This window comes from Triticum aestivum, chromosome 4D (assembly GCF_018294505.1).
Source record: "Triticum aestivum cultivar Chinese Spring chromosome 4D, IWGSC CS RefSeq v2.1, whole genome shotgun sequence".
Taxonomy (NCBI): Eukaryota; Viridiplantae; Streptophyta; class Magnoliopsida; order Poales; family Poaceae; genus Triticum; species Triticum aestivum.
In genome coordinates, this window is record NC_057805.1 from 206,310,489 (window position 1) to 206,327,312 (window position 16,824).

Consider the following 16,824-nt stretch of genomic DNA (forward strand, 5'->3'; position numbering starts at 1 on the left):
ATGGAATAAATAAGAAATACTGAAGCAAATAACCACTGGAGGGGGGTACCTGGTGAGCACAAGACACCAGGGCGCGCCTGGCCCCCCAGGCGCGCCCTGGTGGGTTGTGCTCAGCCCAGCCCACCTCCGGTGCCCATCTTCTAGTATATAAGTCATTTTGACCTAGAAAAAATAAGGGGAGGAATTTCGGGATGGAACACCGCCGTCTCGAGGCGGAACTTGGGCAGGAGCACTTTTGCCCTCCGGCGGAGCGATTCCACCGGGGGAACTTCCCTCCCGGGGGAAATCATCGTCATCATCATCACCAACAACTCTCCCATCTTGGGGAGGGCAATCTCCATCAACATCTTCAACAGCACCATCTCCTCTCAAACCCTAGTTCATCTCTTCTGTTCAATCTTGTACCGAAACTATATATTGGTGCTTGTGGGTGACTAGTAGTGTTGATTACATCTTGTAGTTGATTACTATATGGTTTATTTGGTGGAAGATTATATGTTCAGATCCAATATGCTATTTAATACCCCTCTGATCTTGAGCATGATTATCATTTGTGAGTAGTTACTTTTGTTCTTGAGGTCTCGGGAGAAATCATGTTGCAAGTAATCATGTGAACTTGATATGCGTTCGATATTTTGATACTATGTATGTTGTGATTCCCTTAGTGGTGTCATGTGAACGTCGACTACATGACACTTCACCATATTTGGGCCCAAGGGAATGCATTATGGAGTAGTTATTAGATGATGGGTTTTGAGAGTGACAGAAGCTTAAACCCTAGTTTATGCGCTATTCCGTAAGGGACCAATTGGATCCAAAAGTTTAATGCTATGGTTAGAATTTATTCTTAATACTTTTCTCATAGCTGCGGACACTTGCGAGGGGGTTAATCATAAGTAGGAGGTTTGTTCAAGTAAGAACAGCACCTAAGCACTGGTCCACCCACATATCAAATTATCAAAGTAGCGAACACAAATCGAATCAACATGATGAAAGTGACTAGATGAAATTCCCGTGTACCCTCAAGAATGCTTTGCTTATCATAAGAGACCGTTTTGGCCTGTCCTTTGCCTCAAAAGGATTGGGCTACCTTGCTGCACTTTTGTTACCGTTACTTGCTCGTTACAAATTATCTTGCTATCAAACTACTCTGCTACTTACAATTTCAGCACTTGCAGACATTACCGTGCTGAAAACCACTTGTCATTTCCTTCTGCTCCTCGTTGGGTTGGACACTCTTACTTATCGAAAAGGCTACAACTGATCCCATATGCTTGTGGGTCATCACGGCGTGACTAATATGAACATAACTCGAAACTCTAAAGGAACTAGACACTGAGAGCGGCAACTCGACACGATGATTGAGCCAATAATTCAACTATGCAAGCACTAAAAGGAAAATTGCAAAGGCTCGGGCTGGCTTGGACAAAGGATGAACAGATCTAACATTTTTCTGGCTTTTGCTTGTACAATAGGTAAGAAAATAAATGTAATCAAGGAATAACTGAAATTCTCACCAAGAAACCTGAAAACTGATACCACTTGATAGAGTCAAGGGTCCTGATCTTTTGGTGAGATGGTAACTATCGATTTGGTGGAGAACAACTTTGACGATCAGGCTACAAACATGCACGATGTTGCATCTTAGCAATAGCTAAACTAATTTCCTAAGGTTACTAACAATGTCGGAAGCACGATCATCCTGACCACAAAGGTCTATTCCTGCACGCAATCGAAGAACGGGCAAAAATATGATAAAAGCAATCTGAATATTGTGAATATAGATGAAGTATTGATAAAAGTGGGGATCCGAAAGCGGTCTTGACCTGGTTGATGGACACAAATGAAGTACACGAAGTTGTAATGGCTAAATTTTACCTAAACAAATCCCAAAGAAAACGGTACTAGATTGATCTACTCATATAGGAGCAAGGGGTGGCGGCCAATGAGGTGGGAGGTCATACAAGGCCCATGGGCCCAAGTGGAGGTGACGCAACACCTTTTGACTTGTAGTTTGCCTCGAATTCTGGTGCGACATTGGACCGTTTCGGTAATATCTCCACACTCTGGAGGAATTTGAAGGCGATTCCAATTGTGCTGGAAAGTGCACGAGATAAGCATTCCAACAAAACAGATTCACCCTATTCGGACTCCGAATGCAAAAAATGGAGCAGTTTGGCTCGGTCTTCTCTTGGGTCAAAGTGACATGAAAGGACTTCTTGAACATCACCTAATCCTTTCCTTTTCCTTTATCGTCACACAAGTTTTATACAATTGTCCCATAAACCTACAATTAGAGATGGCACAAATGTTGGTGAAGTATTTTTGTCCTGGATAACATAAATAAATTATTGCAAGGTTTGTATTAGGAATCACCTCACAAATATGCATGTATGAAATATTTTTGGCCGTATCCAAGGTAGTCACGTCCTCATCAAATCCAAGGATGGATGTATTGTAAGTTGCATCATTCGTCCAAGCATAATTTTGAGGATTGCAACATGTTTCATCAAATAGTTAAATCGGCCATTAGTAAAGGACGATTGAAATTTGTTGAGACACCAAGAGATGACCAGTCTACTCTGATTGGTCCTGATGGCAAACAGTTTTTGCATCGTCTGCTTCAAGATGATTCATTTAAACATGAGAAGGTAAAAAGTGTGGATAATGGGATCAAGCCTTCAAGTAAGGAAGTTGTTCGAGAGCACAATGATAATATTCTTGAGGGCAAAAATTCCATGGAAGTTGCAATGAAGATCCCAAGTACTGGGAGGCAACAAGAATGTCCAAAAATCGATGCAAGCACAACCAAAGAAAGAAAAGGCCAAGGTAAGCACCTAGGTAAAAAGCTGAAAATCACTTTCGCGTAGCTATTGGAAAAATATCAAAAGGTAAGTAAGGAGAAGATTGCTTATTGTCCAAGTAATTCAAAAGCATCAAGATCGTCCCCTAGGCTCAAATCTGAGGACCGGTATTGGCAAAGCGGAAATTTCAATGCATGATATGTGTATCCGTATTTTGGGCCGCCAATGCCAATGCCATTGATACCTCCTTATGCTAACTTTCATTCATATTCATCATGGGACAGGTATGATTCAAGTGTTAAATTCTCCATATTATTTTAGGTCATCTCACAAAGATCATGCAGCTCCAAAAATACCCACATTCAATAAACAATCATATGTTAAAGACCGTTTCACTCAAAAAGAATCGGCCTGGAGCACAAGGAAGAATAAGGAGGTGGTTGAGCAAGTCTATCGCGTTAAAAAAGATGGTCATAAGTATGCTACTTCAGACTTGATCTTAAAGGATAAAGAGCCAATTAAAGTGTTGACATTGGCTACTAAAGACAATGAGATGAGTCAATCAAGTACCAATTCTAAAGAGAAGAAGTTGAAAGTGTACAAGGTAAAACAAGAATTGTCATTACTTCAAAAAAAATAGCCGGGACGCCTACTCGGTTTATCATATTGGCAAAAGAAGAAATTGCAAAAACTTAGTGCACAAGAACTTGAAAAGGGGAATATGTCATGTGTTCCCAAAGGAAGTACTCAAAATAAGAATGATGTGCAAGCTTCCGTTGCAAGAAGTGCGACAAAGGTGAAGAAGTAAAAGAGTGAAAACTATGAACGACCAAGCCAAAGGTTTCAACATCTTCGGTCCACACATTATCCAGATTCTCCAACTATGTCATCGATGTCGATGCCATGGAATTCATCCTCGAGTACGATCCCATGGGCTTATTCCGGTCCATATGGATGTAATATAATTTCTTACATCATGAAAGGGTTTTACCACATCATCATGCGTTCGATTAGATACAAGTTTGTTGCTAATCCAAAGTGCCAAAATACTTGCTTTTTCATTTCATTTGTTTATTTAGGCTATATGTGCTTTGGTGGATGAAGTACATGGACCTTATGGTAATGGCTGATATTTATATATCGACCTAAGAGTATGTCAAAGCATGGCCGGTGTAGTATCCTAACATCGTCCTTATCATCCATCGTAATGTCTCAACTCCATGCAAGCATAATATAGGTATATGTGTAAATTTCCATGCACACGGACATTGCATCGGTCTCCAATCGAACTCATCGGTCTCCAATCGAACTAAGTTCAATTGGAGACCGATGCAATGTCCGTGTGCATGGAAATTTACACATATACCTATATTATGCTTGCATGGAGTTGAGACATTATGATGGATGACATTCAAAATATGTTGCATAGACCAATTCGTAGCGAAATTGGTGGGTGGTCTTATGCTTTGATTTAATATGATTTGGCCTACAAATCTTTCAAATCTATGAGAGGCCAAATCACTGTTGGCTTCATTATTGAGCATCGGATTTATGACAAGCATAATGTTGCTATTAGCCTTGTCTCTCTAGTACTATGGAGACTATGTCTTGATGGTTGAATTCATAACAATGGCCAACATGTTGGTGTTGTTTATATATCTTCTTATGGTGCTATTTTGTGAATCCTAATGCCACTTAAAATATTTTTTGCACAATAATCAAAGCCGGATATGCAATGTTATTTTGGAGCTTTTGTTTGCATAGGTGCTACAATATTGAGGCTTTCGCTGATTCATTATGAGTAGTGCAACAAATATCTAAGGGTTATCAATGTTTTGACGAATCACTTATAATTTATCTTGTGGTATGTCCAGATGTAAAATTTAACTTGGGTAGATTTAATATTGCTCATATATCTAGACATGACAATTGGAGAGAAAATGATTTGGCACAATAAGCATCAGACTACCATGTTGATCATGGTGTATTGCATATCTATCAATAGCCTATGCTTGTTCTCGCCAACATAGGTAAGGCTGAACTGCAGCTCACCGCTTCGTACACTAATGAGACTTTTATGCAGGCAAAGCATGGATTGGAGGAAATTATTTTTTTATTATTTGCAAGATCCCGTGGAAGGGTGGACAAGATGGTTTGGCGTATGTCTTTGAGATGCATATATATGGAACTTTACCGACGGATTATCAATGAAGTTGAGAAGGTTTCACCTAAGTTTGCATCAAAAGGTTCAAACAAGCAATGGATGATATATACTTACCGCCCCAAGAATGTATAAATGGTCGATGGAGTGTTGACATCATCCCTTGAGCAAACACGGTACAAGTTATTTTTCGGCACGCTAGCTTTGACGAAAAACAGGGGGCATGTCTTGACGCTCAAAAGTGGCACAATAGTAAAAGTTGGAAAGCTATGTCAAGATTAATTCAAACTTATGATTGGAAGTCACCATCGGATGGCTCTCTTCAAGCAGATCAAGATGGATATGAAGATGGTCTAAAACAGAGCTCGGATGCAAAAGTTATGACAAGTTCAGATATGCTCGTCTTGGCACCAGATTAAAGAATGACATGAAACCTAATTAAGATGGCCTCAAATGAAAAAGATTTCAACATGAAATTTGTTCATCTCATTGGAACGGACAACTTTGATATATAATTGTCTTAATCCAAGATCGTATGCAAAAGTTAGAAGCGAAACTGCACGATGTTGCAGTAGATGGCCGGACCATCCGGAGGCAATCATCTGGCTTCCTAATTTATCTGTTGCAGACTTCAGAAAATAGTTAAAAATCCCTCAAGATGGCCTCCGATCGAAAAAGGTTCAACATGAAAGCTATTTGTCTCATTGAAATGGTTAAAATTGCTTTTGGGCTCATTTCCATCCGAGGTCATTTACCGCCTCAAAAGTGACCCGCAAGGTGCAACCAGCTTTTAAACCAAACAGTTTTGAGAAGTTGGGATTACGAGTTGGACCCAAACTTGGGTTTTGGATGTGAATCCAAACATTTCCTTGCACGGGAAGTCTAGCCGCCTCTTATATACATGAGGGGTGACGGCTGATTGACACAACAACACTCAATCGACAAAATCATCTACCACTTTAACCTTAACTTTTATCTCTCTCCCTTGTATCTTTCTTCTCGTTTTTCTTCGTTCTTTGAGATTGAAGGACGGAGAATCCACGAGGCCCTAGGGGCGATCAGGTCAATCTAGGGAAGCACATAACCATTGCGCGCCCTGACAGGGTCCTCCCAGGCATGTGGCGTTTCGGGCCGCCGGATTGCTTGTGTATCGCGCTTCCCGTCGGGTCTCCTTCAACAAGAGTTGTGGTGCATCACCCCGATGTCAAGGGTACACAGTGACATGTTCGTGTGCGAACAAGAACGACAATGAGCGGCGGTTGATAGGAGGATGGGGCGGCAAGGCTGGCACAGGAGCGCCTGCAGCCGCAATGACTAGCAGTCCAGTCGGTGGTCCGTGGAGGCAATTGGGGAATGTAACACCCCTAGTGTCATGCTACAGTGACCTCACACTAATGGTGCCATGTCATCGGGTTTAACTAAGCCAAATTGCCACATGATAAAAATCAAAACCAATTTCAAATTTAAAATAAATTCAAATAAATTATTTCTTCAAACAGTAAAAATAAAATGTTCAAAATATTCTATAATTTCCCCTGATCATCGCCATGTTGAACCCAACATTATTTGACTCACCAGTTTATCCCTAGGAAAATATAAAGTGGTCCAAAAACAACAAAAATAACCTTTTCAAAATAAACAAAAGTTGATGTAATTTTCCATTTGACTTGAAACATTGTGGGCCTCTCCAAAATAATTACTAATAATTATGTTACAAGTTTCATAGTCAACTAAATGTATTTGGTGTAAATTTTAAATGTTAAGCATTTGAGAAAAAGAAAATAGAAAAGAAAGTTGCAGAAATAAAAAAAAGTGGGGAAGCAAATGACAAGGGGAGGCACATGAGGCTGGAGGCCCAGCCCACCTCCCCCACACATCCCCTACCTTGCTACAGTAGAGGCAAAGGGCGTGGAGGCCATCGGCATGGCCACCGGCCACGCGTCGGGCATCCACGACCTCCCCCTCCTATCCCTACAAGACACCCCCTCCTCTCTTCCGCTACAAACCCTAGTTCCCTCCATCCCCCTCGTTCCCCTCACTCTCGCTGTCCTCGACGCCTCCGTCTTGACTGAACACAACCATCACCGCGTCTTCGCCGATGCCATGGCCAAGGCCATTCCCAAGCCACGCCGGCGTGTCCTGGATGACCTCTGTCGTCCGCTACATCCTCTACACCGTCGGATTGGAGCCGGGAGCCCTCTTCCTCGTCACATTCTCCAATCCCCTTCGCCACGGCCCCCGTGCTTCGCCAAGAATCGCGGTCACCCTCGACCTCCTCCAGCTCCCCTGAGCTCCTCTCTGACCTCGTGATGAGCTCCATTGCCATCTACTCTCTCTGTTCCCAAATATTTGTCTTTCTAGGCATTTCAAATAGACACAACATACGGATATATGTAGACATATTTTAGAGTGTAGTTCACTCATTTTGCTCCGTATTTAGTCACTTGTTGAAATCTCAAATATTTAGGAACGAAGGGAGTACTGGTTGCCCCCCCCCCTCTCCGTCGTAGCTGCCGTCCCCGAGCTCGACTTACCCACGCCCATAGCCCTGCTCCCCGTGCGCACACTCGCGTCTGTCTGCGCCCACGCCCGCACTGCACTGCGCCCTCTACTTCGCGCGCGCGCACCTACTCGCCACTACGCTCCCTCGACCGCGCGCCCGCCCCTACTGCCCACAGCGCGCGCCCACGCCGCGCTCGCCTTCGCCTGCAACCGCCTGCTGCAGCTGCCTCCTTCTGCTGCATGCTGCCACCTACATCGCCCGATCTCACCTGCCACGCCCCACCGTCGCCCGGGCCTGCGCCCGCTCGCGCTGCTCGTCCCACTCGCCGCGCCCGGCTCCCTGCCGTGGTCGTGGTCGCGTGCCCGTCCGCACTCCCGCACGTGGTGGCTGCCCCCTGCCCCACGCCCGCCTCCAGCCGTCGTCGCCGCGGCGCCACCTTCCGCCTCCCTAGTGCCCTGACCTGCTGCTCTTCGCCGCAGCCATCGAGTGCCTGTGTGCACGCGGGCATGCTTGCTAGCGAGGCCGGCTGGCCCTCTGCATTTGGCGCCTAGCCCTTGTTTAGTTTAGGTTTAGTATTAATACTAATTAGGCTAATTAGCCGCTCACGTGTGGACCCTCCTGATAAATTAAACATTGCTTAATTAAACTAACACCACTGATCATGACATGCAGGCCCCACCCGCACTGTTCACCGTCTGACTAGTCCAACCGCTGACCGTTGAGTCAACGGGACCCACACGTCAGCCTCCAGGTACACGGCTGGGTACCCCTAGCAATTTAAGTTATTTTCGAAATAAAGATAAAATGCAGAAAGTCCAGAAAATGTTTAAAATTTTGAAAAATCATATAAATTAAACTTTAACTCGGATGAAAATAATTTATATATGAAAAATAAATAAAAAAATAAGATGAATCCGAATACACCATTCATCCACATACCTGCCACATGCCTCTAACACTGCAAACATGGAACCTTCCCCTCAAGATCATCTGTCCGATAAATGCCCAAAGCTGGGAAAATATTCCCGGATATTTTCCCGCTCCGTGTGCAACACCTAGTACTGCATTAGGTCACCCCTAGCACCGCATCTTGCTATGTCATGCTTTGTGATGCATTTGTTTGCTTTATATTTACTATTTCTTCCCCCTCTTCTCTCCGGTAGACCCCGAGACTGTTGTCGATGCCCCTGTGATCGACAACGTCGGCGATGAACCTTCCTTCTCGGCAGAGCTTCCAGGCAAGCAAAAACCCCTTGATCATTCCTATATCGCCCATTCTTTCTCTCTCATGATTACATTAGATTTTGCTATTGTTGTTTGTCTGTTCCTATTCTGATGCATAGCCTGCTTTTGTAACCTGCTATTGTTACCTACCTGCTTATCCTATATGTTTAGTATAGGTTGGTTAGTGATCCACCAGTGACCCCTCACCTTGTCCCTGTTGCCCCCGCTTTATGATCGATGATTCGAGCAACCTGATCGAGGTGCAGAGACTAACACAACACCGCACACCCCCTTAGTTGTACGACTCTGCAGAGCTACTATCGAGTGCCGAGGGTGATACCTCGTATCGCACTCCTGATGATACATCTGTAGTGTAGCCAATCTGTCGTGGACTTCCCAGGGTGATTCCTCATACTCAGTCCCGATAACGACTCTGTCGTGCAACACCTCAAGTGTGAACCCTTCGAGGGTGATTCCTCCAAGGTCACCTTGACGGTTACATCGAGTGGGGCTCCATCCAGGGTGATTCCTTGGATTTCCCCTTGATGTTATGGGCACACGGTTATTTTGACTTTACCCAGGAACCATGTTGAAGTCGGGTCGGCCCCGAGGGGTACCCGCGAGAGAAGTGTGAAGTCGGGTTGACCGTGAGGGTACCCGCGAGAGTTACTTTTTCTGCAAGACTGGAGGGACAGGCGGTATTACCCCGGTAGAGGTGGACTGAGTTCCCGATAGTCTCTTGTGAGTTGGGTTGACCTGGAGGGTACCCGCGAGATAATTACGCGGCATGGCTGGGTATTCTTAGCCCTTGCCTAAGTCCGTGAGATGAGGCGACGGGACCACAGATCGTGGATCAATGATCGTCTCCGCGCGCTCCCAAGACACTAACGGGTTTGGATATGTGATATGAGTAGGCCTCAGGCCTTTTCGCACTAACCACCACGCGGGAATAAGTATGGGCACTCGGCTCCGTAAGATTCTCCGAAAGCTCTTCGGACGTCAGCGATTGAGCGGCACGCGCCCGGGTTATCCGCGTAGGCACCTGCTTTGTATAAAGAGGTAGCCAGGACTGATCCCGGGCATCCACGCAACGCGCAGGAGTGCAAAGGGCGATGGGCCCAAAACCCCTGGGCGCTTAGAATGTAGACCGGCGTGTTGGTCTCTCCGTTGAGCCTAGGTAGGACTACGGCGTGTTGATCAGTCGAGGTCGGGCATGACCCAGGAAAAGTGTGTCCGGCCAAAGCTAATCGAGTGTGTTGGGTAAGTTGGTGCACCCCTGCAAGGAAGTTAATCTATTCGAATAGTCGTGTCCATGGTAACAGACGCTCGGAGTTGTATCCCGATCTATACAACTAGAACTAGATACTGGAGACATGAAATGGATATGATGGCTCTGGAGTTGCTTCCTCGCAGGGAGTCGTGGAAGGATCTCTGGGCGTTAAAATATATATATATATATATATATATATATATATATATATATATATATATACACACACTTAGTATAGATCGGGTGTAAGTCTTGCGAGTACTTTGAATGAGTACTCACAGTTGCTTTGCTACCTCTTTTTCCTATACCCGATTGCTGTGACGGGTCCCATGAGCCAGATGACACTACCGACGACTACTACTACCCCGAGGGTGCCTACAACTACGTGGAGGCCTCCGACGACCAGAAATAGTTAGGAGGCTCCTAGGCAGAAGGTCTTGCCTTTTCGATCGTCGTTGTTGTTTGTACTAGTCTTCAAAGCAGACTTGTTTACCTACGACCATAGTTAGGAGGCTCCCCGTTGCCTTTTCGATCGTCGTTGTTGTTTGTACTAGTCTTTTTAAAGCAGACTTGTTTATCTATACTTGTACTCGGATATTGTTGCTTCCGGTGACTCGTTTGTATTTGAGTTTATGTATTCAAGCCCTCAAGACGTCTGGGTTGTAATATAAAGTTTGTATGACTTTAATTTGTATCTAGAATAGTGTTGTGATAACTTTTCATAAGCGCATTTACGTATATGATTAGTGCACGATTTAAGTCGCAGCGTCACAGGGAGGAAGGCGTTTGAATAAATTCAGAAGGTTTAAGAAATGATACGGCTGTTCATTTTGCATCGGACAGCTGGAAAGAACACGAATTACCGAATCTGACTTACACCTAGCCACATCCTTTTAGAAAACACCGGCCCAATTCATACTTCCAATTCCGTGAAACACATTTATAGCTCTTCAGTAATAGTACTACTAGCATGTTGAGGAAGTCCTAACAAATCACAACCAGTTGCAACACATTACAGTTATGAGCTCTGCATTTCTTTCCCTTGCAGGTCAAAAGGGCGTGCATATCCTTCAACTACAAGTATTCCACAAGGCTAAACGGTCCTTGATTGAAAACAACGTCAAGGCAATTGAAAAGGGGTCCTCCTACTACTACATCCTTTTTTGATTCTCATGCGCCTAAGGGCTTCAAGGAAATCCAAACCTCCATACAGGATTACAAAACAACCATCGATCCTTCAAATTTACAAGAGATGATACTATATTTCTAACTGGTCCTTGCTCGGAACAGAATCAAGGTGATTTCGAATCAACCTTTGATCCATGATGATGTTCGGAATCTGCAGAAGAATAGCCGATCGCTCAGTCCAGGACTCACCAAATATACAAAAGAAGATGATGTGTGCAACGATTGGAGTACCTTTTCACCAAAGAAAATCTTTGTGTTATTGGCAATTGATTCAATGAACCTCAGCTCAAGATACTCAGGTGTAAGTTTTAGTTTGTTAGCCTCTGCTTCCTTCGTAATCCTAGACAGACCAGACCAAATGCAGCAAGTTAACAAGAAGCATGCATGAGCAGGATAAATGAAGAAACAGTAATGCTTGTCATGCCTGTAATAGTTTGCATCTGCAAGGGCTCTCTCTCGGGCAAGGAACATTTCATTATCAATCTGCTGCTGCCTTTTGGAACTGTCCTTCTCCGTTAGCATCTGCTGCATGAGGATCTTGCTCACTAGTGCATTCTTTTCTGCTTCAGATAGTGCGATCTTCTTCTGAGTTTCTGCCTCCTTTTCTGCCACCTTTTGCCTTTCGATGGCAATTAGCGCCTGGATTAAAGATACTATATATAAGTAAATAAAAGATAAGTACACAGAAAACATTCTCCAGACCTTAGTAGTTACACAAACAAGGAGACCTTAATATTACACAAACAAGGAGATGTCATCATCATATTAGAACCTGTAACATTAAATCAACATAAGTAATCATTCCTGCAAGCAAAGATTCATACCTGTATCAGAAAAAACATATACTCCCTCTGATCCAAAATATAAGGTGTTTTCAACAAGTCAATCTTCTCTAACTTTGACCAAGTTTATGGAGAAAAATATCAATGTCTTCGAAACCATATCATTATCATTAGATTCATCATGAAATATATTTTCATTTTTATTTATTTAAAATTGTAGATGTTGATATATTTTGCTATAAACTTGGTCAAAATAGAAAACCTTTGACTTTTCAATAAACTACTACACCTTATATTTTCCAACGGAGGGACTAATAATTAACTGATCTAGGATCTTTAGCACTGGGGGTGCCACAGTTCACAAGTACAATGTATGAACATAACTTCACTACATATGTTCAAAATTTGTGAAAATTACATTAGGAATAGTATAATTTAGTGTAATGATCATCACAATTCCAACCAATAGCCCCAAAATAGGCTTTAAGTTGTAGACCGTCCCAGGACTCAAAGTTGCTGCTGTCCCAGATATATTTGTGTATCATGATTTGGAAAAAAGCTCGGTGAGGGAGAACCTAGCGACAATTGGTTGGTTAGAGGCGCGGTGCGCACCCAGTGCGCTCGTGGTTGTCTTGCTAAAAATGCCATGGGTGCTAGTGCCTGTTGGTCAAGACTTAAAAAAGGCTCTATGATCTAATAAAACATTACTGCCTTTTCATGATGGCATGAGATAGGGGTCAGAACTTAAAACATTGATAACAAGCCCTACTAATACTAGGAATATGTGCATTCATAAAGCAGCTTGTGAAGTTGCAAAATTTTAGTTTACAAAGTAAAATAGTTGCAATTTCTATTACTACACAGTTATATGCAACATGAACAATCCATTGTCAATCCGGATGACTTTGAAAAATCAATCAGAGCAACTAACTAGGTGTTCTAACTTCGTTAGCCACAATAGCTTATTGAACAAGGTCTAATGCATGATATGTATGCTGCACAAACAATAGCATCTAAAGAACTGAGCATTGTATAAACTTCGCATGGACACAAGTGTCAGATGATTTGGTCACATGAAGTGCATATACCTTTGTACGCTCCTCCTCCATAAGTTCAAAATTTCTCCTAATACTAACAGGTATGTTTGGCTTTGTAACACGAACACTGATAATCTCAATTCCAGGAGCATAGCGCGTGCAGTCCCTTTGGATAGCTTCTTTCATGGTCTCATCAATCTGATATTTTGGCAGGACAGGTGAACCAGTGATAAAGGTATAAGGTTAATATATTGGACAGCTAAATGTAAGAAGGGAAAATATCAGGTGAAAAATGTTAATTCGCTATTGAACTCATAGATTTCAAAATATTCTCAAAAGAATACTATGTATTGGGAGAATATTTTCTATATCTATACAAATTTCAAGGATACTTAGCCGAACAGTGGAACCACTATATCAGTAATTAATTGTCTTCTTGTGTCTCACTGGTGTGTTTTGAGTTAGATTAAAGAAGGTTGCAGAAATGTAGAATATAACATGCACCTACATCTCATAATCATTTCACACCAAGAGTTACGTATATGCTTTACAGTGAGTTTTCACCCATTTGGATTTTCACTGCACATTTTGTCATGCAAGAAAGAACCAAAAGTGGATTATTAGATGAAAAGGATTTACCAACCTGATCGAACATGTCAATGTAAACTTGCTGCAAACTATGAGCACTGCAGAACTGGTTTATCTCGTGATGAATTTTGTCATATATCCATGTCTTATCATAATGCACACCATAATTGAGCAGGGTCTCATAAACAAAGTCTTTATTGAGACGATTGACAACCTACAGATCAACCAGTGGATTAACCAAAACAGAAACAAGCAAATAAACTTTGTAGAGCAGAGTTATAACTTATAATAGAAACGATATTACTGAGCAACCATGGAATTAGCAAATTTCTAACTTCGCAAGCCCGCTCCCCCGCTGCCACTGCGCCGCCGGCCCGCGCCGGCACCGTCGCCCACCGCGCTCAAATGGCCACCCAGCCGCCTTTCGGCTCCAGCGGTTCTCGGGAGCTCCGATGGCTGGAGTTTCGCCTCCAGCCGTTCTCGGGAGCTCCGATGGCTGGAGTCGAGCCCGTCCTCTGCGGGATCTGAAGCCCCTTCCTACCGCGACATGCTCTGCTCTGCTCCCCCCCACCCCGCCAGCCTCCCATCCGTCCCCACCCCAACCCCCGGCACTGCCGGCCGCACGTCGCTTCCCTCGCTCCGAGATCCACCCGGTGGTGCACGGCGAGGAGGCCGCCCCCGGTGGGGATGTCCCAGGCGAGGGCTGGGAGGTCGCCACAGGCAGGAGGAGGCCCCGCTCGCCGTGCTGCCTCAGGCGCCCGCGTCGTGACCCCGGCCTACGCCGCAACCCACCTCCGCCCCCTCCTTCGGGCGAATGCCCGCGCTGCTTCGGCGACCACCCGGGCACTGAGTGCCGCCGGCACGGACGTTGCCGGTGGTGCCGCTTCTACGGCCACATTGCCCGCAACTGCACTACGCCGCGGCCCTACTCCCCCTCCGGCACACCCCTGCTACCAAGTGCCTGCGGGCCGCCTCCCGCATCTTTCGAGCTCGTCTGCGTCGAGCGTGGCAGGGCCGAGCCAGCCCGCGTTCTCCGGGCCTGATTCCCTGCCGTCCTCAGCCACGCTGTGCCTGCCAGCCTCCTACGGGCCCGGTTCCCTGCCGTCCTCCTCCCCCACGCCTCCCTCCAACGCAGGCACCCCCTCCCCGACGGCCACTACCCCACCTGCTTCCACATCACGCGAGATCTCCCCGATGTCGGGGCACCCCTCGCTACGGCCAACGGGTGCGGTCTGATAGGTCCCTCGCTCAGCGCGCATCGACGCAACGGAACGCGCTCTCGAGCTTGCCCTGGTCGCCACGGTTGCCGGCCACCACTCCGGCATGTCATCCACAGACGTCGCAGGCGCGCTCTGCTCTCGCTTGCAACTCGGGCCCAACGAGTTCTCCGTTCATCCCACCCGCAGCGACGAATTTCTCCTCCGCTTATTCGACCCTGCCACCCGCGCGCACGTCGCCATGGCCCCCGTCTATGGACCCAACTTCCGCCTGCTCATCCAAGCCTGGAGCCGCCTCGCCGGCGCTGAGCTGCTTAGCCTGCGCATCCATGTCGATATTGAGATATACGGAATCCCAGAGCATGGCTGGGACATATCCTCCGTCATCCAACTTCTGTCTCCCTACTGCATGGTTGGCCGCCTTGCGCCTGACACCACGGACGGCAGCAACCTCTCTGTCTTCAAGCTTGAGGCTTGGACTACCAACCCCGACGGGATTCCTCGCTCCTCTGGGCTACTCCTGGAGGAGCCGGACGCGTTTGCTGGAGCCGACCCTGGTCGCGTTGAGCGTTTTGCGCTTCCAGTCCTGCGGTTCCAGTTACCATCAACGCGCGCCACTCCACCGACTACCGTCGTTTCCCGTCGCCCCCTCCCCCCGGCCTCCCGGCAGCGATGCTGATGGCCTCGACCGCAATTCCCCGCCTTGCCCTGACGCATGGCCCCGCCGCCACGATTTTCCGCGTACTTCCGAAAACCGACAGTCTGGCCGCCCCTCCGGCCGCCGCCACCATGCCGCACCCCTCCTCGCCGAGAGTGGCAAAGGGTGCTAGGACCTTGCCCAGCCACTGGCGGCGTGCCACGTCGCCCATCGGTCCACACGCGGCTGGCCCACACCCAGGTGGACCCAGTCGCTACTCTGCAAGTCGCCGTCATGCCTGCGAGACAGTCTGCCGCTACCTTCCAAGTTGCCGCGCAGGCTGGGGCCCCAGCAATTCAAATTGCGCCTTTGACCGCCCTAGCTAGTGCCAGCAACCCATCTCCTCGCTCACCTGGCACGCGCCCGGCCTCGAAACCGTTGTTCCTTCTGGAGGCGGCCCCGGATCCCAACGACTCCCAGCCAGCGGCCAACTCCAACGGCCCTGCCCCCACTCTGGATTTGGCGCTGCTGCAGCCTCCACCAACCTCCACGGATCCTGATGCCCCTTTCCTGGCTACCAAGGATGCCCCTATGGTCCTGCCTCCCATCGCGACCCCAGCGCAACAGGAGCTCGGCCAGTCGACCACATTTGGCCCGACCCAGATTCTTCCCCCTGCCGTCGCATGCCCATCTTCTGGGCCCGCCTCGGGGATGGAGACCACCCAACCAGCATGCACAGCGCCCCTCGACCCGCGCAACTACCCCGCGCAAGCATGCAATGCGGTGCCCACCACGGGCTCCCCATGTAGCGCAAATCCGACCACAACCATGCAACTACCGCCATGCACGTCGAATGGTGCTGCTTCTTGCGCCGTCGCTCCCCACGTCGCTCCCCACGTTCTGGGCTACCTACAATCTCTGAAGAAGCAGACCACGCCCATCCTAGATACCCCTGCACCTAGACGCGAACGTGGAGACATCCCTCCCAATTTCACCCCTCGCCGCAGCAGCCACATCGCAAAGCAAGATGGTGGCTTCGACTCCGAGACCAAGGCCAAGCGCGTCCTCCTTCGTAGGTTGGGCCTACTCAACGATGATGAGCCACTCTCAGCCGACATCCTCGCCAAGTACTCCAGATTGTTCGACCGCCCACCCGCCACCGATGTTGTACTCACCTTTGCGGACTTCTCCTGCTGGCAAGTGTCGCGCGATCTGATTGCGGGTTGCGCCTCAGGCCAGCCTCTCCTTACCGCGGCTTGATCAGGCCTGCATCTTCCGCCCACTGCGCCCCCCCCCCACCTCTTATGGATAAGTGCAATAAAATTATTTTCTGGAATGTGCGTGGCCACAACAGCAAGGCCAAGCGCACCGTCGTCCGCTTGGTTATTGCCTCATTGTCCCCTCTCATTGTCT

The 16,824-nt window shown here is 46.9% G+C and overlaps 1 protein-coding gene across 4 annotated transcripts in view; it reads right to left on the reverse strand.

The window, feature by feature from the left end:
- Window positions 1–10,878: 10,878 nt before the first annotated feature.
- LOC123097279 (erlin-2-B) overlaps window positions 10,879–16,824 on the reverse strand; it is a 17,195-nt gene continuing 11,249 nt past the window's right edge. For 2 of the 4 annotated variants that reach the window (XM_044518982.1, XM_044518983.1), the window contains 5 exons: window positions 13,613–13,771; window positions 13,021–13,167; window positions 11,575–11,789; window positions 11,382–11,490; window positions 10,975–11,301 (listed from right to left, as the gene is read on the reverse strand). In XM_044518982.1, the coding sequence (XP_044374917.1) occupies window positions 11,221–11,301; window positions 11,382–11,490; window positions 11,575–11,789; window positions 13,021–13,167; window positions 13,613–13,771 (711 nt within the window). In that variant the 3' untranslated portion in view covers window positions 10,975–11,220. Of the gene's footprint in view, window positions 11,302–11,381; window positions 11,491–11,574; window positions 11,790–13,020; window positions 13,168–13,612; window positions 13,772–16,824 lie in introns of all 4 variants that reach the window. The other 2 variants (XM_044518985.1, XM_044518984.1) reach the window with 2 other exon arrangements.